General features: G+C 42.5%; 1 protein-coding gene across 1 annotated transcript; it reads right to left on the minus strand.

Moving 5' to 3' along the window:
• On the minus strand, nt 1–26672 carry SCGN (secretagogin, EF-hand calcium binding protein). Its single transcript, XM_041408124.1, has 11 exons — nt 26600–26672; nt 25984–26054; nt 16436–16528; nt 15765–15854; nt 14823–14879; nt 13895–13972; nt 4201–4256; nt 2696–2741; nt 2525–2584; nt 1575–1643; nt 1–223 (listed from the first exon to the last, which is right to left on the minus strand). Exons 1-11 carry the CDS (start codon nt 26670–26672, stop codon nt 95–97), a joined length of 822 nt encoding a protein of 273 aa, XP_041264058.1. The 3' UTR covers nt 1–94.

Raw genomic sequence — 26672 nt, forward strand, 5'->3', positions numbered from 1 at the left:
CTCCCCACCACTCCCACAGCAGCACAGAACACACTTCTACAAGGAGCAGCAGGCAAATCTTTAAAGGGAAACACAACCACAAGTACTTTCCCAGCTATGGGTTAATTTTCAGCCCGAGACACAAAGCTAGTTCAGATTTCTGAATTTTCCCATCCTTGTTCACATCGCAGTGGTTGAGCAGGATCTGGCGGAACTTGTCCAGGTCTACCCCACTAATGCTGGGCTGCAGGCAAAGAGAAAAAGGATGCTGAGAGAGAAAATTACTCTGGATTTCCCCAGATAGTAAAGCAGCCCACCATGCAGCAACTGGGAAATTCACCCAAGGAAGAGTGACCAAAAGGCCCCATATCTCATATGTCATGGGGAAGTGAAGAGAAGATGGGGAAAGGGTGCCCTGAAAAAGCAGAAGGTGCATGGAACTGTAAGCGACTGTATGGAAATACACCATGACTTTTGTGCTCAGCCAAGGCCATCAGTATCTGATCCATGTAAAAGAAAACTTCAGAAAGTTGTGCAATGCAGATCCCTGCTCTCCCAGACCTGTGCTTTCATCTGGTTTCCTCTCTCAAACCTGCTGTGTAAGGACTAATGTGACATTACTGTCAGCTTACTGTTAGCCTTTTACAGGCTAGTCAGCAATGAAAAAATACCTTTTGTCGATCAAGTCCATGTTGAAGACACATTTTACAGGCTACACAGTGTCTGTATGCTCCTAATGCTGTACTGCTTGCTCTGCTTCCCACATTCTCAGGAGGGGATCAAATTCACATGCACAGATTGTGGTGTCCAAGGGCAATGCTGATGAAGGCCCTTAGGTAAAGTACAAATTTTCCTTCTTTACACACACTCACACATAGCCACACAAATCCAGCATCCTGCCTATCCCCACACCCTTCCCTGCACACTGCATGGCCAGAACACACACACACAGCCATCAGCACAGAGCTGCCATTCTCTGCTCTCTCCTGAATAGACATGGCAGCACAGATATCCCACACTGTGTGGAAATGCAACAGTTCAGGCTCAGAGGAAGCTAAAGATCAGATTCTATTTGGGTCAAAAGCTCTATCTTGGACTGCATCTGGAAACTTGAGATAATCCAATGAAGACAGACTCTTCTGTCCATCAGGAGCTGAAGAGACACACTGGGTATGGTATTCTTGACTGCAGACAGACCTCAAGCAATTTTCAGTTGTAGCCCTGAGATGAACTTATGAACCATGAGGTCATTCTGGTGAGAACCACATTCACAAGGAAAACAGAAGAAAGAAATTGTGATGACCCATCCATATCATGTCATGTTGTAATGCCTGCCTAATTCAAAGTATGAACTAGAATGGACCTTTTAAAAACAGAGTTCCCGTGGGAAGCTGTATTAATTTGTGAGGCAGAATTTCTGTGACATGGTGAAATGCTTTACAGTATACATAGTGAGATGGTGACATTGCCTTCTGCTGATGATCAAACTAAAATTTTTCTCTATGTTCTTACTACTGTCTCTGTGAACATAGCCTCTTCAAAAGCACTGATCTTTAAGAAATACAGAGTATTAACAAACAGAGCCATGAAGATACCTTGACCAGTTCCATCATGTCTTTGACAAATCCATCCACTTCTGGGCCTTCAAGCGCTCCTGTTTTACTCTGAAAGAAGGAATAGACATCAAAACTCCCCAGTGAGTCAAAACCACTACAGTGTTTACTGGTGAGTACCAATACCTTGTCACCAAGCTTTCTAGCATAAAGTTCACAGAATCATGAAACGGTTTGGGTTAGAAGGAACATTAAAGATCATCCAATTTCAACCATTCCACCATGGCCAGGGACACCTTCTACTAGCCCAGGTTGCTCAAAGCCCCATCCAACCTGGCCTTGAACACTTCCAGGGTTGGGTAATCCACAGCTTCTCTGGGCTAACCTGTTTCAGCACTTCAAGACCCTCACAGTAAAAAATTTCTTCCCAATACCTAATGTCTAAGATCCCATTGTTTTTCCCAAACCATCTCTTCCCACCAAGTGGGAGAAATGTCTCCCACCATCCTGAGGGAGTTCTGACTGCCAGAAGCAGGACTGAATTGCTGATGTCTAACACGCAGTTAAATGGTTACATCTGTCCTGAGCCAGACTCCCTAAACAACCATGGATTTCATATGGGAAGGGGGTTTATTTTTCAACACGATGGTGATGCAGGTCCTGAATTGCCAGAGACTGTGAGCGCTAAAGCCACCACCTTCCTCTTCTTCCCTTGCATCTCCTGCAGGGAAACTGCTAATGCAGCAGCAATGGCCACAGCAATGGAGAAAGTCAAAATGGGTCCTTGACACAAGATCTCTGAGCATAGCTCCTCTCTGTCCCTACCTTACCCCTCCCAGTCTGGCATCTGGGCTCATGAGCCATGGGCTTGGGCACAACTGCTGGTCCTCAGTGACTCCAGCAGCACCCAGCAGGAGGAAGAAGTCTCAGCAGCGCATGCTAACTCTGTCATTTACAAACAGCAAGGGAATGAACTGACTCATGGGACTCACAACGTCATAGTGTGAAAAGATCTTCTCAAAATCTCTTCTCCTTTCTTCTGTGCTGCAAGCCTGCATACAGAGAGGACAAACAAAGAAAAATTAAAGCAAAAATTTCAAGTTTGGGCCCAGGTCATCTTAGCTGGAGACAGGATGAATGTATCAAAAATTAGTGCTACTTACATCCATCTTGAACTGTAGAAGGAAATTTTCCTGGAGTGCCAGAATCCTGAATGGAAAGATTTTAATTATGATCTTTTTGCTTTATCATCTGCACATGACCTATTCTGAGCTCTCCTTGTTTGCAAAGCAAAGGGATGTTAGATTAAAGGCCTATAAAAGAGAAAATTGCCTGTGGGGTTATTTACAGAGGGCTGTTGTGGGAACACATGCCTTCCTCCCTGTCTGATTGGGCACAGAGAGTGCCCTTTGGTTCATCACAGACATGCCTATTAGCACCATTGCTTCTCCCGGAGCATTTCTGGTGGTCCTGCACAACAGAGGGTGTCAGCTTCTGAAGCAAGTGTTATCAGACAATCATTCCTTGTAACTGGGCTGCTGTGCTGCATTAAAGAAAGTGATTTATGGCTCTCTCTTGGAGGGAGGATTTGGTGGTTGTAAAAGTAAAAGACAAAGTAATGCTGGCCTGTGCATCAAGACTGGCAGAATTTCTCTCTTTTCATCTCCTAAACCCTGTAAAGCACTAATAAAACCTTTTCTCTCTTCAACTGCTCTGCTAACCCCAAAGTTTTTAGAGCCCATGGCACAGGGCATGATGAGCTGTGTCTGCCCATGGAGGGATTTGGAGTCTGAGAAATGTTTTCAGATTGGAGGAGAGCCTCAGATGGCCTGGTTCCCAAAAGGGAACTGTATTTAAGAGAAAATTGTAACAACAACCCCCTTTAGATATCCTCCATCCTGCCCCAGATTCTCCTCCTATATTCATAGTCAAAGGGAACTGCTGCATGCACTGCAGTTATTTGTGCTGGCATTTGTCAGGATTCCAAGCAGAGAGTTACAGTGGCAAACCAGACCTCTGTCCCCTCACCCTCTAAACTGGCCCTCTAAGATTGTATCTGCAAATTTAAAGTCCTATCTAACCAATGCACATAGTTGTACAGAGAGAGGCATGCTCTCTATCTCTAGGCAGTGAAAATAATCTAAAAGCCTCTGAGGAATCAGGGACAGAAAGGAGACAGAGGCCCATGACTGAGTCCCCAGCTTTATTCACAAGCATCTCACTATGGCACTCCAAATCCTTTCCTACTGCCACTGCCACACACTTTTGTGGTGGCATTTTCATTATTCAAAATGCAGTATAAATTCTTTGCAATTTCTGCTGCACATAATGATGAAAAATAAATGCATGTCTGTAACCCTGTTGAAAGGATTGTCATCCTTCTTTTGGAGAAACAGAGCCATGGGTTTTTTTGCCACCTCCTGGGAAGCACCTCCGATTATGCCAGAGCACATTGATGTTGTACAGACATACCCTGGCATTGCTCCTATCCCTGGCTCTAGATTCTCAGATTATTGCAATGGGGATCATGCGTTGGAGAGGTGGGATCAGAGCAGATCTAATTCAAAAGCTGGTAGAATTCAACTGCACATGCCTAGAGGGAGAGGATCACCTTGCATGGATTGACCATTGTGAGCTGAAGCACCCCATCAACATTATTAAATCCTACCTTGCCAGGTCATTCAGGTCCAGTCTTCCATCTTTGTTTTTGTCAAAGATTTTCATCTATAAATCAAGAAGACAGAGATAAAGCACATGGGCCATAAGTAGAACACACACACATATATAAAAAAGGGCAATATATATTTTTCTCTGCCCTGTGCCCTTCCCTCTGCTTGCTCAGGGTGCTTGCCCAGACCCTGGGAAGCATGGCATCCTGTGTTAGCACCAAGTGCAAGGGTGGCACAAGGGAATAGCAAAACCAGCCAGCTTTCTGACAGCAGCAACCCAAATCAATCAAATAGCAGTACCTCTCCCTTCCCACCTTACATGGGGATAAAGCAAGTCTGCAGGAAAGACATTCAGAAACTAAATACTGACATTGCCCTGGTCCTGAAAAAAAAAAAAAGAAAGCCAGAAAAAGGGAGAAATTTCTAAACACTTCCACCTGGACTCCATCCTTACCTTTGACTGCTGCTGTGGCTTCTGAGAGGCTGAGGTGCAAATGCCACCTTCTAATCACCACTCAGGTCAGGATTTTACACCACTACAGCTGTGGGGTTTGCTTGGCTCAAGGCCTGCTGCTAGAATGGACTAAGACTCGGAAGAAGGTTCAGGCTACCAACATCAAGAGGTTAAATGTGATTTCAAAACTTATTCTTTTCTTTTACTGAATAGCATAATTTTGATGAGCCATCACAGAAAAAAAACCAATTTATTTTCGGTTTTTGGTTCTCCATTTCTCTTCAAGGCACAAAAAATGGACTGTTACAAAGAAGGGGGTGGGGGGGATGTTTAATGAGTTGCAAACCTGAATATCTCATGGCTCAAAGTTCTAGAAAAAAATAAAAAAATCCACATTGTGTGTGGAGGGAACATGAACATTTTACTATGACATATTATCTTTCTTTGTCAAATGCTCAGCTAAGGAATATGCATTAATCTTACCTTAATAGATCACATTTGCTTGTTTACTGGCTGTGCAGAGTAATTGGTTCACTACAGATCTTTTGTGCACTGCACAGCTGGTGAGGAAGGCCTGAACCAGCCCCATCTGACACAGCTCAGATGGACGGGATTATCCCCTATGACATAGCCTGAACACATGGGAGCCAGCAGCATGTCCTGAGCACTTCTCAGCAGTGGAGCCAGGGCAGAGCCTAATAATCACGTGAGAAAAAGTAGCATCTGGAGAGCTGCCATTTCTCAGGGAGATTTTGCCTGTTTTGTCAGTGCTGCCTCTTCCCTGCCCATTGCTCAAGGGGAACAAGGAAGCAAGTCCATAGTAACCCTTTACTGTAGCACATTTAGACTGAGATTCTGCAACAGACTCTGTACCATTAATTATTCTGAGTATTTCACACTTGTGAGATTTGAGTGGAATTTTTGATGAGGCATTGGTATGGGCTCACTTTTCCTCCCATTGAAAGAGAGCATGAAAGTCCTACGAATGATTGAAGGCCCATATTGAGATATTTGGAAAAATGGCATCACAATTTGGAACCATGTGGGTGTTCAGTGGCACAAAGAAAGCTATTTTTCCATTTAACTGCCCTCTGCCAAACATATGCTCTGTGCAGAGCCACTAAACGACAGAGGAAAGACTTCTGAACTCTAGAACTGGGGAGACAAATAAAGCTGCCAGGCCATCCTGAGGACATCCCCCTGGTTGCATCAGTCCAAGTTGTTCCCTTCCAGCTGATCTAATTTCTTGCATGCTGCTTCCTGCCCCATTAGATCTCTCACAGCAATATGGAACTTTTCCCTGGTCTCTGCTGGAGCAGCAGTAGGACACGGCTAGAGGAAGGGATGGGAGCAGAAGCTCCCTTTGCTGGTGCCACCAAGGGGAGAAATGTCCTTGCAATGACAGCCTCCCACTGCCATCAGAGAGATAAACCCGAGCCTTCAAGTCTTAGCTGATAAAGGAGTTATTCTGCAGGTCATAGAAAATGATTAATATTCTTTCTAGAAACAAGTAAGCCCAGATAACATTTTAAAAGCCTCTCTCCAAATGGAACAACAATGCCTAACCTGATTTTGTCTGTTCTTTGAGGAGAAATACCCCTTCTACTTTGCTATGGCATACTCTCCACCACTGGTGACATTGCTACATCCAGCTTACATCATTGCTGTAAAATATGCTGCCTAAAGGAAGCTTATGGAGACAACCCCTATGTAGCTGGCTAGAGAAAGTACCAGCATGTGGGTGGTGGGAATACCATAGTCCTTATGGTATTCCACGAGGGCTCTACAGTAACTTCAGTGCTTTCGAAAATGCCACTCTAAATCCTTTGATTTAGGCCACCAAGGAGCATTAGTTACCTACATGGTCTGTAGGTCACCACAAAGCAGTGCAGCTGGGGGGGTGAGACAGAACAGCATTTGCTGGGAAAGGACATTTTTTGGCGGGAAACACAGGGCCCAGATTTCAGGAACTCTTCTGCCAGGTCAGGGCAGCTCTGGCTGAAGGCACTGGTCTTTGGTTCATATAAAAATACAGTATCTTTAGCAAAACACACTAAAACATACTGCCTTTAGTAGTCTTAGTACTTCACTTGGATTCTCCACGTTTCTGAGCTCCTCAAAGTGTGTTCTATTTTCTCCCATTTCTGCTGCATTTCAGAATTACTGTCTTGAGACTAAAATTCAGTGCTTCAGCCTAGACTTCAAATTCAGATGTGTTTTTTCTCTCTGTGATGCCTCAGAAAAGCAAACACTGAGTTTTTCAGGGAGAAGTTCAACTCTGTGATCACCATGTCCTAATCTCCATATGAGCTTATGGGACCATAACAGAACTGGAGGTTTTCTGTCCAAGAGCCAGACTTGGGGCACAATTCTCATTTCACATAGGCTTGCCTGGTGCAAGTCTCATGATTCTTTTCCAGTGAAACATCTTCAGCCTCATGTTCTTTTCCAGGGCATAAATACATAAGAATCCCAGCATTGCTGTCCTTGCCTTGGGACTTCATGTATCCCACCTGCCCTGCAACTGCTCTACTTTGTGGGTGCATCATATTTTCATGGTTTCAGAAGTCGCAAATAACGAGGGAGAATTTTGTGCACTCTTAATGAAACAGACTAGATGAGAGATGGTGGTTTAGATGAGAAAGGCTTTCTGCTTCATTATCAATTTTGTGAGCACATGGTTTTCAATCCTACCAATTTCTGAGCCCTTTACAATATTCCTGCAGCAGTACAGATTCAGAAAAACACATTTAATAGAGAGGTAACAAACTCCTTGGTGGATTTCTTAATGAAAGGAAACATTCTTCTCCTGCACCCTATCTTTCAGCTTGATATTGAAATTTCAGTGAATGACCACATCTACTAACAGCTAACCAGCTCCCCTCCCTGACCTCCTTCACTCAGCTCTGTAAGAGAGAACCTTTGTGTTTTCTATCTGTTTGGCCTTTTTCTGCCACAACTGCCCTGAATACAATTATCAAACACAAGCAATATTTTGATCATCCATACCAGTCGACAGAAAGAAAAAAAGTCTGGCTGGAAGAACTACGCCAAGCTAATTCTTGCCCAGTGACTAACACATGAAATATGGAAAACATGGAGGGAAGAAGGGCTGGTGTTCACTGAATTAGTTCAGGTACCACAGCTAATAAGATAGACCTAATCCTGTTATTGGGACAAGTGGAGCTCATGCATACCCACTACATGGCAGTCGCGTGCTGCATTACTCGGGGAACAGCCTGGGGAAATGTTTTTTAATCGAAATTTCAAGTTTCAAGCATGTGAGTGTTTGATCTGATCTGCTAATTCTGTGCCTGAGTACACAAAGAATGACAGAGGGTCATTCTTTGTGTACCCATATGACAAAGCATACATAATGGGAGAAGGAGATAATTGAAATGGTTATGAAGTTGTTTCTAATTTAAACTTTTGCCTTCACACATCATCTTGATATATTAAATTTGATGGATTTTCAGTTTACTCTCATGAAAGGTATATTTACACTGCCAGGTTGATATGAAACATCTCAATGTGGTTTAGGACAAGGTCTCGCATGTTTAAATAGCACTCAAATTTACTAAAGGCTCTGTTGCATCTAGCAGTATGCTTTATAAAATGATGCATTTCCATTACTGTCAAACTACCCCATGTTTTAAAGTGTTTGCACAAATTAATTCACTGACATTTTAATGGCAGTGCAGCAAGGGCACACCCTGTTTGTTTGAAAGTACTCTGAAGCACTCTGAGACAGACAGAGAATATGTAAGAGCTTGGTTTGCAAATAAAAGTTGTTACATCTCCATTTTTTAAAAGTGCAAAATTAAAACTGCCATCAGCTTTTAATTCAGCAAAAGAGATACTTCTGCTTTCTCAGTCCAGTGTTCTAAAGGCCACTGAAGCACCACAATGCGACAAACACACACATTCTTTGAAGAGCAATATAAATCTGAATTATTTTCCATGACAGAGATAAGGAAAGAAGTAAACAACCAAAATAAATAGTTCTGTGATCAGCAGACTCAATAAAACCTGCTTTCATACCTTCTCTGGGTCTCTTTGTGTGTAATTAAGTGGGACACTAAGAGAGTCAGTTTTACTTGAGCTCCTACTCTCACAAATATATTTTAATGTCTATATCACGGGCACCTATGCCCAACAGCTGAAACAAAAGTTAGCCAGGGAGTACAGAGGTTATTGAGACTGTATAAAGACAGGCATCAGCCCAAGCTGCAGGACTGCCTATGGCCTCTTTCTTTAGGGAAGGATGGGATCACAAAGGCATGTGCAGAGTGACAGGAGAGCCCAGTGGCCAGCAAGTTACCCTCAGGACAAAAGCTCAGCGTCCTGCCCAGCCAGACTGCCTGTGTCACATAAACAAGTTCTTTAGCACAGGATTTCTAAGAGTGATTTGATTCCTAAGAGATCAAGGCATTATCTGTTAAGGTGTTCAGAAGCCTGCAGGCTCCTGACTTCTGTTGGTTTTGATCTTCAGAAATGAAGTTTGAGATTAAATTGTATTTTCTGCCTCCCTTGGCTTATGCCACAGCAAGTGTGGTGCTGGAGATGACAGCACCCTGGCATTAAATTGAGAAGGGACACAGGAGGCAGATTTGTGTTCATCAGCTGTGTGGGTCCTTTCAGTCACCTGGGAGAGAAGCCAGCATGGACCACTACCAGGAGGAGAAGGGATGACCATAGACTGCACTTTGGGAACCAGTCTTGTAGGCTACACTCTACTCCTATGGTATTTCTAGAGCTTTGGGAAGTTTGCTTGGTGTGTTGACAAAGATAACAAATTCTGTTTAGGCTTTTTTTCAATACAGTAAATATTTGTCTTTCCATTATTACACCTTTTGTTTAGTGATCACAGGAGACTTTGTTAACAAAGATATGCTGCCTTGACTAGTAAGATGTTAAGAGTCTAAATCACCTGAATTTGGCTTTTATTTTCTCACGTGAGTACATTGGCATCAGCACTGAACACAGACAGACTTGCACAGCCATACAACTGACCACAGTGAAACTCTGGCACTATCCTTGCAGAGGGGACAGGCAGCAGCCACAAAAGCACTGGAAATCCCCCCAATGCACAATAAAGGTAGTCCACAGTGCATACTCATGGACACAGATCATCCTCAGGGAGAAGACAACCTTTTCCACTTTGCACTGAGAAGATGAGGAGCCCTCAGCTGCAGGCTTCTGCACTTGGGGCACATAGCTCAGTGCCCAGGAGAATCTTGGCAAATAAGCCCAGCAAAACCCTGGTGTCATTACAGCTGGGGAAAATATCTATTCTGACTTCTCCGGGGTTAAGATTTCATCCTCATCATCATCATCCACAAGCTTTCAAATGCTGTAATTCATGACCAGTACTTGTTATTAGTCACTGCATTTACATCACTGCCTCTCTAGAATATTAACCTGTGATGGGCAAAGATGGCATGTTGGCTGGATAAGAACTGTCCTTTGCATTTTACTGAGATATAATAATGCTCAGTTTAAAGGAATTTTTTTGCTCCATCTGACATAATCAACATAAGTCAATTAAAAAAGTAAATGTCAGTGTTGCATGTGTGACTGCTTCAGCAAAATAAACAACTTAAATTGCTGAAATTTGACTCAAAAATGAGCTTGTCTTGCATGCAGCTTGTAGACATTTGCATTACAAACTAGAAGTAGCATCCTGCTATCTGGGAATCTACAGACTATCAGAAACCATATCTTAAATCTAGTTCATACCCTGGCATTTACAATATTCTGCTTAAGTGCATACACAGGTAATGGAACCTGTCACTCTTAAAAATTGTTGTCAAATGCATATGTGAGACAGGTATTTCTGAGCTGAAACTTCATCAGGACCCAGAAACCTACTAACAGCTTGATCTTGGGGTCTGAGGGGAGGTGGGAGGGACTGAAAATGTTGTTCTACTGTCATCATCCACAGTATCCTCACCATGAAGTATCAAGGGGGGCAGTCTTCATCTCTCCAGCTTGTGCTAATTCAGGAAGGCAGAAAATTCTCACCATGCTATTTAAACCCTCCATCCATTTTCAGCTATGCTCACTCTGTCTCCCAAAGTACACACTGCAGGACCCTTGGGGTCTCTTCTCAGGAAGTTCAGAACAATACCAGGCTTCACATTAACCTCCAAGCTACTTGCTCCCTGCCAACAGCCTGTGGGAAGGCAACAAACCTACAGATTGTTTTCAAATACTAAGAACTGCAAGGGGGTGCATGTAAATAATTATTAATACACACTAAATTCATTATTATTAATACAAATATGTATCTATGTAGGCATAGAAAAAAAAACAACAGTGCCTACAAAGGGGCTTCCTTACCACAGCATTGCCACTTCAATTCGCCCATGAAGAGTCTTGAGAACTGCAGTGCTCTTCTGTGATTTTCCCCAGTGGATTTAGTGCTTTTTAAGATTTGATTTAGCAGACTCACAGAGTTTGTGCAATGCCAGTGTGTTCACTACCTGTTGTCTTTATAGGAGTTCATCACTTGTTCATCAAATCCCTGATCTATACCAGTGTTCTCTGAAGAAAGGATGTCAAGGTCATAAGGAAACAGAATAGCCTCTTAAGAAGTGGCTGCTAAGCAACCTGATAAAATGATGTTCCTTTCCAGAGATGACCAATCTCTTCCAAATGAAATACTCTCTCCCTCTTCCCAGCATTTTTTAATGTCGTATGAGACCATTCATAACAGCACAAAGGGCAAGAATTTAACATGCCCTGGTTGGTTGATATCTGCTCACAAACTGCAAACACCCAGCACAGAAACATAAAATGCTGCCTTAATTTTTTTCCTCAAGCCTGGGCTAGCTTCTTTTAAATTACAATTTTTGCCTTTTCCCCTTTATCTCTACCTCCAGAAGGCCCTAGGGTCCACTCAGTATACCAGTAGCTGCTTAAGATGTGTGCAGGCAGCTGTGCATGTACAGAAAAAAGGGCAGAAATCTGTATATTCCTGTGGAGACAGATGGGTTTACAGCTCCTTGAGACACAGCTTATTTCAACTGAAAAATAATTACATTGGCCCTTGAAAGCCCTGAGCTGAATAGATGGGCTATCCTGTGAGACCCTATAGCTGTGTGAAGTAGAAACAGGTCCTGCTCCCAAGGACTTTGTGCTCTAAAAATATAAAAGGGTGGGAGCAAAGCAATAGGAGAGAGAAATGTAAGTATGTCCAATCTGCAGAAAAGGAATCACTGCTGCTGGTTGTCAAAGTTATAACAGAGTCATGGAAAAAATGGATGGGCCACTGACCCATTTGTCCCAAACAGTGGTGATGGTGGCAGAGTCCAGTGGCAGTGGGACTCTGCACTCCAGCAGCTCCTCACTCCATGTGGGAAAGGAGAGAGAAGAAGTGAAGGGCACTTCTTCTTCAAGTAAAGGGTTGCCATTACTCTGGGCCTTGACATCAAACCTTTGAGTCACTTTTCCCTCTTTAATCCAGCCCTGCAAATGCAAGGCTGAATCTTTCTTCCCTCCTTGGAATTTTGCCTTCAGATAGATACTTCGGATAACGTCCTATGCAATCATTTGTGGAGTGCATCTGATGCTATAGGATACTGCCCATGTGGATAATTTGCTGTTATATACAGAATTCACATCCTCTATTTTATTCCAGGATAAGATTATGGCAGTGATAATGTCAAACCTTGCCTTAGTTTTTGAGACCAGATGTGTTTATAAACATCCTTGATATTCAGTAGAGAAAAGAACTGCAAGGTGAAAATTAATCATCTGCCATATTCTTATTTCCCAATAACCATTAACATCCCTGAGTCTTTTGGCATTGCAGCTTGGCAACCCTTTGTCCTCAGGAGCCAAATTTGCATTTCAGATCATAAATTTCCCTAGATATACAAAGCATCCCTTTTCCCATATCAAATCTCATCTTCCAACATAGAGATTAAACTGCCTGTCTGGAGATACAAAGCCCTTCTACAAGAAACCATGGGAATAGAAACCAGATCTCCTGGCTCTCAGCCCTGGGCTGCATTGATACCTAGCTGCATTGGGGCAGCAGAATCACAGATCTTTCTTGGGAAATTAGAGGGAAGAGAAATTAGCTGGAGCAAATGAACCACCCATTGTCTACAAGCTTCAGATCACCTATTCCCCAGCACCTGATCAGAGATTAAGCACCAGGGATGGAAATCTTAATGGAGCAGAATGAAAGATATTTGCTACCAGCAAATGCTCCCAGAAATATTTTTGTCTTAGCTGTAACTTCTGGGCTTTTTTTGCTTTCAAACTCTGCCAGTTGGAAAATAATTTCTGCAGCTGGCATTCCTCTCTCTTCACTGTCTTATAAATATGAAAAACAAAATATACACTCTTCCATAACAGTACAGTTTCTCACATTGCTCTAAAGGGTCACATTTCTGGGCACACAGACATCACACATACATAACATGTTATTGCAAAATATGTAGGCAGCTCCTTGTTTGCTTGCATACCAAGCTGGTTTTTAGGTACAAACACAGATTTTGTGTCAAGAAACAACGCAGTCCCATCTGAAAGACATTTAGAAAATTACAGTGATAGATGTCTGCTAGTGGAATTCAAATTATACCCTTGAAAATGACATCCAGAAAGTAGATTTTTTTTCCCTTCTTGTTTTTAGATGTTTAGATATAATAAGTTGCTCTGAAATCCAGGTGACTGATGCTAAACCCACACCAAATACTATGTTGTTGATTGCAGTATAAAAGCTATATTGTGATAAGCCAGGTGGAGAATTGAAACTTTCAACCTCTCAGTCTTTCAGGGAAGCAGCAGGGAGCCAGCAAGGCTTGCTGGGCTTTGAGAGCAGAAAAGCCAGATACCTGCATGTCTTGGGAGTAAAAGGATTTGCTAGGAGGAAGAGTGGGAAGGAGGAAGTGAATGAGCTGGAGATCTGCCTGAGGCTGAACATATCCTCAATAAGGATGCACCTCACCTGTATTTAAAGGCGTTTAGAGCTCAGCCTGCTTTGGTATAAAGTTGAGCTCTTTTCTCAGAGGAAATATTTTGACTATCAGCAAAACTATTTGAAATGCATTCACAGCTGATTCCCAGTCCAAAAACTGTTAGCACCAGGGCATGCTAACTACCCCCAAGGATCTCTGACACACCTTTTAAGCACCTTGCAGGGCTTTCATGGTCCTGCAGACTTTGACCCTAAAGGAGATTTTAGGCTGTACTCAGATCTAAAAAACATTAATTCTATGTTTTCTTACCATAGTATCAGTATATTCTTCCAGCTTTACCTCAGCAACTATCTTGTTATGCTGCAAAAAGAGATCTCGCAGGAAATCCTGTAGTAAGAAAAGAGAGAAATTTTACTCTCTAGTGGAAATTCAAGAAATAACAGTAGGAAATTAAATTCAAATTGAGCAAGGTTACACAAACCTAGTTTCACATTCCTGGTTAGTACTAGTGTCTTCAGTTTGACAAAGTTCAAATTTTTTTAGCTGAAACTTGGTGTTTTTTTGAATAAATTAGAAAGTAACTAAATTTCCCCAGAATAGGTATACTGGAGCGAGTCCTAACAGACTCATGAAATAAGCAAAAGACAACATAAGTCCTGCAATACTTGCTAATTGATCTCAAATAAAAATATTTGCATTCAGTAAAACACTCATGCCTCCTCTAACATCTTTGCTGGGACACAGGCTGAGGCCACACACTGAGACTTCAGCACATGATGTACAGCGCAGGGATGGACTTTTTTGACTGCTGGCTCAAAGTGTTTGAATTATGGTTTCTGAACAGGCTCTTGCCTCAATAGCCTGAGCTTTAATGAGAAATCAGTGTTCAGAAAACCTGCAAGTTCAGGAAGAGATTGTGAAGAAATTCCCTTAATAAAACACAATGGCTTTGGCTCTGTTTAGCTGGGAGAAGCACATGTGCAAAGCCTTGTGGGGCTCACTGGATACCTCAGGTCACCAAGACAACTGGGGTCATGGCACAAGGCTAGTGGCAAGCAGGAGCAAACCATCCTCCCTCCACCATGCCAGAAGGCACAAGTCCTCAAACTACCTAGGAACAACCCAGAAATGCCATTTGTCACTCACACAAAAAGACAGCAAATTGGTAAAGCCGATGGAAGGGCTCCCATTGACATCAGTGAGGTCAAGCCCGAAGAGATTTGTTAGAATAACTTACTTTGAGTTCACCAGCTGAAATAAATCCACTGCTGTCAGCATCGTAACTGCGCCAGATCTGAACGGGGATAGATTGATGTGAGCACATAAATACGGCAGTTACTCATCTGCTCTGTGATAGATTGTAACGATTCAAAGCAGAACTTCCATAATGAGCAAGTTGTTGCATTAGCCAACATTTAATTAATTTTAGATTAAATAAACTTTTCACACAATAGCTCTTACTCACACTTGGATGCTGTACATGCTACATGCTGCTATCACATGTTTAATGCAGACACACTGTCTATAAAAGGAAGAAAATACTAAGAAACTGTTTTGCATTTCTTACCTAATTTGTACATGCAGCTTATTTTATTGCTCTGAGTCAAGGCCATATACAACAGGTCCTTGATCTGTAGAAGCCCCTAGCTTGTATGTGAAATAAAAGTATCTGCATAAGATTTTGGAAAAAACTGAAATTCCCTGTTGGGATACTTAGAGGCAGAGATGAGAGGAAGATTGGGCGAAGTTCTGTGGGCTTATTGACCCAACTTATGGACATTTCCTCTCCATGCCCTAACAGTCTAATGTTTCAGGATAAAATGGGGCTTAAAATGTACCTGCTCTTTGTCTTGGTCTATACTGCATTGCAGGTGAGGAGCTGCAGGGGTGAACTGATGAGTGGGGACATTTTGTCTGTAGTGGCATGACTGATAGGTGGCTGAGAGTGTTTGTGAAAAGTAGCGAGTTCTCTGGGTACCCTTGGTCCAGTCCTAGATACCACACCTCTGTTTCGCTGGTGTAAATAACGTAAAACCTTCTTTACTTGAACAGGTCAGAACATGTTTTGCTTCCACAATACCCATCTATTTCCCAAGCTGCATTTTACAGGGGACAAAAGGGTTGGTGCTCAAGGAGCTGGTGGTGTGCAAGGGGGAGGAGGCAGTGTGGAGATACAGACCCGCATGAATTCCACGCTGTTGTCCAAGGGAGTTTCCCGTCGGAAAAGCAGTAGGAAATTCTCATCATCCGGCAACATCATATTTGCAAGCTGGATTGAAAAACATTTTAAAAAATCCCCACAACAAAAAACCAACCCACACCATGAAAGTAAAGAAAGGAAAAAACTTGGGCAGCTACTGATCCAATATGTGAAATACAGGTTTGGCATGGAAATAAACTTGGAAATAAACTCCAGACCAAAGGATCTGGCCAATGTAATACTCTGTGGGTCACCTCCTCTGCACCCAGGTTCTATCTTCCAGATCTCCCAAGTTTGCCACAGGTCTTAATCAAAGAATGGTTTGGGTTGGAAGGGACTTTTAAGGCCATCCAATCCAACTTCCCTGCAATGGCCAGACACATCTTCAACTAGATCAGGTTGTTCAGAGCTCCATCCAACCTGACTTTTGATGTTTCCAGGGATGGGGCATTAACCAGCTCCCTGGGCAACCCCTTCCAGTACTTCACCACCCTCATTTAAAAAAAAGTCTTCCTTAATCTAGTCTTAATCTACCCCCTTTCAGTTTAAAACCATTACCCCTTTTCCTACTCCTACAGACCCTATAAAAAGTCTTCTAGTTCTCCATCCTTGTATAAAAGAAATCTTGGGCTGGAGTTGGGCAGAGATACCTCCTGGATTTGCAAGCGTCCATCTGTGGTGACATCATAAACAGACATGAATTGCTCCTTCATCCTCTGAACTTCTTCTTCTGTGATGGTGCTCTGCCATGGGGAAAACAACAAGTGCATGAAAATTGCTGAGGGCACCAGAAGACTCTCCTGGAATAAATCTCTCCTCACTCATAAATAATCACCAAGATCATTGCATTCTTACAGTTGGGGATAACACCTTCAAAAACCCACAGATACACCATTGTGGATGAATTGTTGGAAATAAGTCCTATGCGTATCCTTGCAGCTACTAAGCTTTCCGTTTGAAGATCAGTGTTAGGGAGCCCAAAAATATTTCAGTGACACCTGTTTCTTTACCCAGATGTTCCTGTTATATCACTGGGCTTTGGTTTTGCTCAAGAGTGTGTTACAGCACTTTCCATCCTGCTTGTTTTCAGCTTGTGCTTTTCAGGAAGATATCCTTATCCTTAAATGACATCTCTGCAGTTCATTAGATCATCAGCCTTGAAAGGTGTCAGTGGAGCTAGATTGTTGCTTATTATTGCCTGTCAGCTGATTTAAGACCTGGCACCAAGCCCTGTCAGTGTTTCTGGGTTAAAAGCACAGAATTTCAAGGAATTGACATTCTCTTTGTATCTGCTCAACCCTGCAATTGATTTACACATAGTGAGGAGTTCTCCAGACTTGCCAGGTTACGTGTTTTGACAGGCATCGCTGTGACAGGTGAAGTAAAAAGTTTAGCTTCATCGGGCATGGTTTCTTTAGCAGAAACCATAAGGTTCAGAACCACTCTGTTTGGACTACACAAAATACAATTTCCCCACCATGTGAAAAGGCTTCTGGTCATATGAGCTTAGTGGCTGGGCTGGAAAGCTCACCTAGTTAATCTTTCCCAAGCAATTAAGTCCTGTGTTACCCTCAGCACCCACAGTGAGCAGGTTCTGGCTTCTCTTCCAATTATGTGGGAGGTGGCCCTCTCTGGGAAGGGAGGGAAGGAAGGGAGAAGGATAACCCACACTGCATTGTGGCATACCTTTGTAGAAATTTTACAAGACAATAAATTACCTTCTTCCCAATCCCTGAATAAAAGTCCTTCAAAGTTTTTATAATCTCTACAACCAGGTGGATGTGGGATAGCAGCTATTCCTTCCTGGGTCTTCTAACCCAGTTTTTCATTCTTTCCAGCTGCTATTGAAGCTCCATACATTGTACACTCCCTTTTTTATCACTGTGACACAAGACCATGAGTGACTTTCCCAAATTTACACAGTGCACAGCTCCACACAGTGCAGTCCTTGGGGTGCATCCTTGGTGTGTAACACCAAGGGTGGCAGCTCCCAGTCTGGGGATGAGACATCGTTGTACACTCCCTTTTTTATCACTGCGACACAAGGCCATGAGTGACTTTCCCAAATTTACAGTGCACAGCTCCACACAGTGCAGTCCTTGGGATGCATCCTTGGTGTGTAACACCAAGGGTGGCAGCTCCCAGTCTGGGGATGAGACATCAAGCAGCGATCCCACTGGGATACACCCAAGGTGGCAGGTCCCAGAAGAAGTGGCTGAGTAGGTCCCAGGGCAAGGCTGCAGGATCCTCCTTTCCCATGGTGGTGTCCAGAAAGTCCTGTGGGCTCGGGTATTGAGGGCACAGCACATCACTAAACACACACCTTGGTTTTCTTTCCCCTTGGCATGGTAACTCAGCCCCATGATATTTAAATTGCCTTCTGACAGCATCTTGACACTTTGAGACACCTCCCAGGAGTTAGGCAAGCCTATCAGTTGCCAATTTCAATAGGCTTGCAAAGTACTCTGAAATGATCCTCCCTCAAGCCCAGTAGGATGAATTATTTACAAAATTATAATCACAACTGATATTTGAAATGTGTACTGTGCATTTCAAACTAGTCATTTGTTAAAATGTTTATTGCACAACCTGGTGTCAGCTATTAACCACCACTTCACTGAGCTGTCTGTGGCAGGGACACTGTTACCTGCATGAAAATAGGACATCCTCCTTCTTTTTATATTCTGATTTTAACTATGGGATACATCACGTAAATGCCTGAAATATTTACAATATTTACACAGCTCTGAAAGATTTTAGTCCAAGGGGTTACACTATAGTAGATTTTTCAACCTGGACAATCTTTATATCTTCACAAATATTCTACTTATGAAACACAATTGGTAATAGTTCTACCAAAACCCAGCCTTTACTCACATAGAATAAAATAATAAAGCACAAACTGGCTTTCCCAAGATGCACGTTCAAGACAAAATTATTCCAATATTAAAAATTTCTACACGAAGAACAATAGACCTTGTGTTATGACCATTAGGTTTCAAAAGGAACCTTTCTCTTTACCAAAAAAAATCCCAGAAGACTGAAAAAGCCCTGATAGATCAAATAAGATATTCCAAACAGAAACTAAGGTTGGGAGACCTGGTTTTCAAGATTGACCTACTGGTGGTGCAAACAAGTAGCTTGCTCTATATTCCTTTCTATATTCCTATATATTCTATTTCTATAGAATATTTCTATATTCTTGCTCTATATTCCAAAAACATTTAAAAGGCTGGAAAACCCCCATAATCTACCTGATCTGTTCCCCTTGTCCAAGCAAGGGAGGACATGATTTGAAGTCTCACCTCACCCCACCAGCAAGGAGGCTGGGGCTGCACAAGAAGTTGAAAGGGGACACAGCCAGGACAGCTGACCCCAACTGACCCAAAAGATATACCTTACCATATGGTGTGGGGCTCAGCATATAAAGCTGGAGGAAGAAGGAGAAAAAAAAAATATGTTTGGAGTGTGGTGTTTGTCTTCTGAAGTCAGCATGATGGAACTTTGCTTTCCTGGGCATGGCTGTACAGCTGCCTGCTCATGGGAATTGGTGAATGAATTCTTCATTTTGCCTTGGCTTGTGCCCTTGGGTTTTGCTTTACCTATTAAAACATCTTTATCTCAACCCATGAGTTTTCTCACTTTACTTTTCTGATTACCTCTCCCATTTCACTGGGGAGAGAGTGAGTGAGGAGTGAGAGAGTGAGTGAGTGAATGAGTGAGGCTGCCTGCTGTGTTAAATCATGGTGTAACAAAGAGCAGCATACAAAAATGTGTCTCTTGTGTCATAAGATGGATCAGGAGGAAATGGCTCTGCAGCAAGTAAAAGTCTGTAGCTGAGCATATCTTTATCAGAAAATGCTGTCTTAAATATGTTGCCTGCCTCAAGCAACAGATTCTTAACCAGTTTCAAAGGTTTGCAAAGCTTTCCTTTTTGTGAGGGCTTAAGTGAATTCTGTTACATACTTTCCAGTCATTCTGTACAGTGAAGCCTTTCTTGTAATTCCTTGTTTTCCCTGGTGCATGCACCTCCCTGAGTTTGTGGATGATGTGTGGTTTCCAAGGGCTGCTGCATGTTCTCACTGCAGTCAGGAAAGAAATCTGTACTACTTACCATGAGAAGGCCAGATGCTTTTTATTCTCATAAAAGAACACAGTTTAAAATATTGCCGTGGCTTTGTTCACATATTTTTCAGGGTTAACAAGCAAATTTCTTACTACAGGTGTTCTTCCACAGAGTTTAACAGAGAAAAGCTTCTGTGCTTCAAGTGGCCATAGCAAATGAATTTTCTGCTTTCTGCTTTCTCCTTTCCATGTCCAGTCTCCATCTTCCCTGCTGTGAAAACCCTTTAGAAGTATTTGTACCAACACAAAGGTAATCTGGTTTTTAATAGCGTTTGTCATCACAGAAAGGGCATGATCACATTTTTTTTTAAATTTCTGCAGCATTTTATTTCTTTGTCATGGCTGGTTATGATTGTTTGGAAACCTGGCTGTAATCTTTGTTAATCCATTCCTTTTATATTGTTGCACTCCTTGCCTCACGCTGACTAATTAAATTTTTGTTCCTTAAGGGATTCATGTGCTTGGCAGAACTTTGCCTTGATGAAAACACAATTATGAGTCATTTGGTTTGGAGGGCAAAAAGTGAAAGTATGGAGCACTGCACAGCATTTCCTACTTGATGAAATGGGATGTCTCATTTAATTTCTGCTGGTTAAGAAATTCCTGTAATAAACTGATTTATTTTTCCTTCTTGACATGATTTTAGAAGCAAGCTGCTATATTGATTAGGGTATAAAAAAAGATGAAACTACATTTAAGTGACCGTTATACCCTGTTCCTTGAAAAAAAACTAGAGAATTGTCTGAAAATCCTGGCTCAAACATGTGTCTTCAGCCAAATATGATAGAAAGGCCAAGGGTCCCACAGATATAGAGTTCCTACAAGATCTATGAAAATAAATTGTGTCTGCCAAGAAGGAGAGTTGGAAAAGAAAATCAACAACTATTATCATGCCAAAAGCTACACAGTACAGATATGAGGCCAGCAAGTACCAAAAGAGAGACATCAGTAATGTACACTTTGACTTTAGAAGAAGAACCTTTCATTTTTGGGCCAAATATTTCTTCATTGTAAAAACTAATCTCATTAATGACTTTGTTACCCCCATGCAGCTGTAGGTTGGATGGCCTGCATAATTGTGGGTTTTCACCCTACATCTCCAGGGCCAATTTCTCCTTTGGGCCAATCTTTCTCACTTAATTTCAGTGCTATCACTTGAGAATTTGGCCCTGTACTTTGGTTAGGATTTACTGTACTTCTGCATGTGACAATAGATGAGCACTTACCCTGTCATCCTGCATCGTGTTTTTGGTTTCTTTTCTAATTCTCATCAGCATAAATGTGGGAAAGCTTCTTTTCCATAGTAGACACCAGCATCCAACAATGGCTACTGCACAGTCTTCCCTGTGCCATCCTGGTTTTGCGGTTAGGTTTTGGACAGGTTCTGTCCTCTCTGCTAGGCTGAAAGTTGTTTGATGTGAATTTGGGTGATGAAAACATATTGTGTCATTTTTACCATGGGTATATTGGGTAAGCATTAAGAAATACCTCGAGGCACTTCAATGCCTTAATGTGGAGGAACAGGATTAGGAGCTGGCCAGGGTAATCAAGGCTGATGGAAGCCACACCTAAAGAAAGAACTCTATTTGGCAATAATCAGAATGATAGAATGGTTTGGGTGGAAAGGAACCTCAAAGATCATCTGGTTCCAACATCTTCCCCTAGACCAGGTTGCTCAAAGCTCCATCCAACCTGAACACTTCCAGGGATGGGACATCCACAGCTTCTTTGGGCAACCTGTTCCAGGGCCTCTCCACCCTGACAGGAAAAAATTCTGTCCTAATATTTAGAGAGCCAGGATTGCCTGGGGGTTAGAATTCTGAGATATTCTGAATGTGGATGAAAGCTGATTGCTTTCTGCTAGGGATCTTCTTGATATTCACCTGCTGGTCACTATTGACCTTAGGTCTCTTGGGGTGATAAAGCACAGTGGAAGTCTGTCTTGGATGGCTTTGAGGCTGACTGATATTTTGGCCATAAAACATTGTTTGACTAGCTGTTGCATTCCTGGCTATGCTAAATTATACACATTATTTAGATAGACAATGCAGTGTGCAAGGCAAGGGTGAAGTGCAAGGGCAGCTGGAGGGTGTTTATATTCTTTGGAAGTAAAAAACCAAAGACAAATCCTTAATGGCTGCTAAGAGTGAGCTCCAGAGGATTAACTTCAGTCCCTTCTAGTCATAACTATTCATGTGGTTTTCAGGCAGGAGAGATTTAAACAAGACTAATACCTGTCTTGTCTAATCAAATCTATACTTCAACAATTGTTGTGGTCTTCTATACACTTACAGTTAGGTGAAGGCAACCATCCTTTATCTGAAAGTTTTCTATCAAATTTGAGCATAATTTAGGCAAAGTGAAATACATTTCTGAGAAAGCCCAAAGTCAATGTGCATTTCTCTCCATATCTGCCCAGATATCATTGGTTCTAAGGAAACTTTCAGTAATCCAACCCCAAAATTTACAGCCATTCCTTTCTATAAAGTCTTATCTAATTATTATGAGAATATACATAGAGCTTCATTAAAGCCATAGAAAAGAGGAAGCAAGGAAGATCCTTAGTGATCTTGATACAGAAAGAAAGATGTACCGGAATATAAGACAGATCTGCAGGAGCTATAGTTCCTGTTCTAATAAAATTACTTCTTTGACACTGAAAGTAACTGTCCTTTCCACTGGGCTTTTGCTCAGTATAAAAACTTTTAGAAAATGTACGTATAGAGTTGCTATAATGTAGAAGAAAGAGGTTTATGAAAGAGCAGAAGAGAGCTCAGGCTGCTCATGGCAGGCATGCAGTAGCAGCTTGGAAGCTGGAGGCTCAAATGGTTAGAGAGAAATCACAGCAGTGATAAGAGAAACAGGTGAACAGTGCCAGCAGCTCGAAGATATAATGCTGGCATGAGAATGAATTACACACACCTGGAAACTGAAGGGATTTTCTTAGGACTGGGATGGAATGGAATGGAATGGAATGGAATGGAATAGAATAGAATAGAATAGAATAGAATAGAATAGAATAGAATAGAATATTCCAGTTGGAAGGGACCTACAACAAACATCTAGTCCAATTGCTTGACCACTTTGGGGCTCAACAAAAGTTAAAGTGTGTTGTTAGGTGCATTGTCCAAATGCCTTCAGCAATCACCCACTGCTGGTTGAGAAGGGACAGGAAGCAGCATCTGGGATTTGGTTGGTTTACTACAGGTCTACCTTTGTTGCAAAGTTTTCCCTTTCCCCCCACAATTGTTGATGGTTCAATAAAAGACAATGAATTGGCCTCCATCACTGGATGCTATTTCAAGTTTCTTTCCTCTCTCAGAGTTGTCAGGAAAAGCTGTGTCGCTCAGCTTCCCGACAGGCTCATTTTTGCTTTGTTTTCCCAGCTGCTCCCATCCCCTGGCATTTAGTGTCAGCTGGGGATGCTGCAGAGTAACTGGGAAGAAAAACAGAGCTGAAGGACCACAGTGGTCATTAAGAAAAATAACAGCTTATAGAATGCAGGCTGAAAAAATATAATTATGAAGCCGTTCTCTATTCAAGCAGAGACAACTTCTAGTGCTGACAACATTATTTATCACTTGTGTAGCACTTCAGACAGAGTCACTAATTAATCCTTGTGACACATCTGTAAATTGTGCCAGTGTTCTGCTGTCTCCCCCTTTTACCGTGCAAGGAAACTAAGACATTAAGAAACCAAAGGAGTAAAGGTCAAGATGAGTAGTACAGCAGACGGATGCTCAGTCCCAGCTCACCCTTTTATCACACAGGACACTTTCTGTAGGATGGTAAAACCAATACAGAGGGGACCCTTTACCCCTCCTGCCATAATCACAACCCTGTACATTATGAATCATGCAAAAAAGAAAAAAATGGCTCAATGTTGTTAGACAAACTCATTGTACAAAGGTAGTTAAGACTTTTGTTTAACTTGGTGCTCAAGTGGCTCCCATAGTCGAGGGAGTGGGCAGAGGACTGCTTTCAGCCTCCCAGGACAAAAGTTCCCCTTGGGGTTTCTGCCACAAAGACAGCCTGCTTTGCCTGCAGCCTGCCATGTAATTTTATCACGAATATTACCAGAGTGGAAACACTGCCAAAAATAGGCAAGAAGACTAAGGGAAAAAAAACCAAAAGCACTGAGAGCCTGTCTGAGCACTCTGAAAGTTAGTGAGCACTGTCCTTCAGAATTAGCCTATTTAGTTCTATTTAATAGGAGGAGAGTGAGTTGGTTCTTTCTCCATTCAATTTGTGTTAAACTATCTCTTTTAATGGCAAAACTTAGCTAGCAGAAGCAAAGGAGATGCAACTGGATCAGTGTGCTGAGTTAAGCTAGAGTCATCCAAGCAGAGACTTCTAACAAGCAATAAAATATTGATTTCTTAAAGCAGGAAGTTAATTGCTAGAAAATCCTCATTTTGCAAGTTCTGTGTGCTGATAAATGACACAATGTAGTGGAGTTCACACTGGCAACAGTAAGACTACACAAACTGTAGGGTTTTCTACTTAGCTGGTGTGACACTGTCCTAGGACCTCATGTGAGGGATACACAAGGGCAGCTATGGGCTAGAGTGGGGCTTGGAGTTTCTCTTGACTCAAATCCTTAGGAAACTGCCTTCAGAATGAGATCTCTGATTATCCCTAGATTTTATCACCATCACCTCACTCCAGAGAGCCCCACTTGGAGGTCCCACTGCAGCACTGAGTTCTGCAGCCTCATTTTAAGTGTCTTCTTCAACATCTCATATTTGCTGTCACTGAGTTTGTTTGAGCATGCTTTGTGTTGCTGTTTCAGTACCTCAAGACCAGCAGCTCCCAATTTCATCTTTTGTTCCTGGGTAAACAATCACAAAATTTCTGATTTCTCTTTAAATCAGCTTTTCTATGTCCCTAAATGTTCTTATTGCTGAATCTTTTTTGATTCATTTGAAGCCTTTTTACATGCCTATCTCTTCATCTAGCCATCCATGCTCTGAAAGACATTTCTGCAGAAACTGCCAATATTTCAATCCAAATTTACTTGCAAATTAAATAAAAATATGCTTGAAAAAATTACCCACAGCTTCTATTTTTTTTTAATTGCAGCCCTAAAGATCTAAGAGTACTAATTGACTTGTAAGTACCACTCTGATTTTACACTTGATGCTCAGGAATTTATGCCTTTGATCAGCTATCTTTTCTGTCTTTGTTAATTAATTTTTGCTTAAAGGAATTGTTTCAACTCTGTTTTTTGGCATACCTCCTCCTTCCATTTGAAAGATGTTTTCTCCTTTCCCTATTTGGGCAGACTCTGTGTAGTGAAAATATTACTATATCCTTTGTAAACTTCTGAGTGCTGGCCTGAGTGGCAGGATTTCTCCTTCACTGATGGTGACACTCATAGGCAAGGTAAGACCTGGAGCTAAGGAAAGCAGCCCCTGTAAATTGTAGTGCAACTTCTGTTTGTATGGAGAAGCAGAAAATGAGAGAGGAGAAATGCTGCCAAAACCAGGAAAAGAAACCAGGGGAGAAGCCCAAAAACACTGTAGAGCCAGGTCTGGATCTTAGAAGCAACAGAATTGATGCTCATTTGGCTTTTAGCCATTTGTGGCAATATAGACATAAGCCTTCTTCCTAAGCACCATTTAAAATTAATGACAGTATATTTGTTAAAAATTGACCTGTGAAAGAAACCTATCATATGAACAAAATTAATCAGCACAGGCTTGAACAAATAAACCATGAACATTGCCCTCCCGCTCAGGTAGCCAGGCTGTATGCCCGTGCTTTTTCACTTGGTTCTATTCAACAACAGTAAATGACTTTCTGTCCACACTGCCAACCAGCCCCTTCAGCTGGTGCCAACTGCGATCTGCCGCTGACCAGCAGCTGTGGGGCTGGAAACAACTGATCAAACTGCTCAGCTGACTGCACTTGTTGTACGTGCTTAAAAGCCACCCTGTTGCCAAGAGAAAAGCTCTTTACCTTGGAACTGCTAAGGAAGTCGGCAATCGGGGAACAACAAACACAAACCATCTCTCAGCATAACTTTTTTTACTTGGACCTGATGGGCAATTAACGCGGCACAGTCACTTACTTCTGGTCCCAGTTTCTCCAGGAGATGATGAAAAAAATCGTCAAGCTCCTTCCCTTCTATGTAACCATTGTCTAAAAAAAGAGCAAATATATTAATGGTCAAGGGTACTGCCTGAGTTCCAGGAACCGTGCAGGTAGCTCAAGGCTTCAGGGTCAGGATCTCAGCCCTGCCTGCCCACTCAGGGGAGCCCCATGTTCTATTCAATTTCATCTGTTCACTTCTGTGTGAGGGCTGGGCACAGCTGCGGTGCTCCCTTTGGAAGTTTTCTTACAGAAAACTTTTCAGAAACAAAAAATGTCCCAAACTGGGACGAAAAGAGAGAACAGCAGATGAAACGGGGAAATGATGAAAAGGCAAAAAATTTGGGGTGGAAAGGGCGATTTACAGCTATGATATTCATGGTGAGGAGGACGAGGGGGGCTCAAGAACACCGGCAGGACCTCGTGGGTGTAAAGCTCAGAAATATCGGTCCCATGGGCGGCATCCCAGGCACCCACACCGCACCCACCCTGGCGGTCCCGCTCGCCCCTGCACGGACAGACCCCCGCAGGGCACCCAGCGGGCCCGGCACCCACGCACCCCTCAGCCGGCGCCCCCCACTCGTGTCCCCACTTGCCGTCGGCGTCGAAGCGCCGCCAGGCCCCGAGGAAGGCGGCGGCGTCCAGGCGCCCGTCGGCGCCGCTCTCCAT

This window comes from Onychostruthus taczanowskii, unplaced genomic scaffold (genome assembly GCF_017590055.1).
Source record: "Onychostruthus taczanowskii isolate IOZ18803 unplaced genomic scaffold, ASM1759005v1 scaffold29, whole genome shotgun sequence".
Lineage (NCBI taxonomy): Eukaryota > Metazoa > Chordata > Aves > Passeriformes > Passeridae > Onychostruthus > Onychostruthus taczanowskii.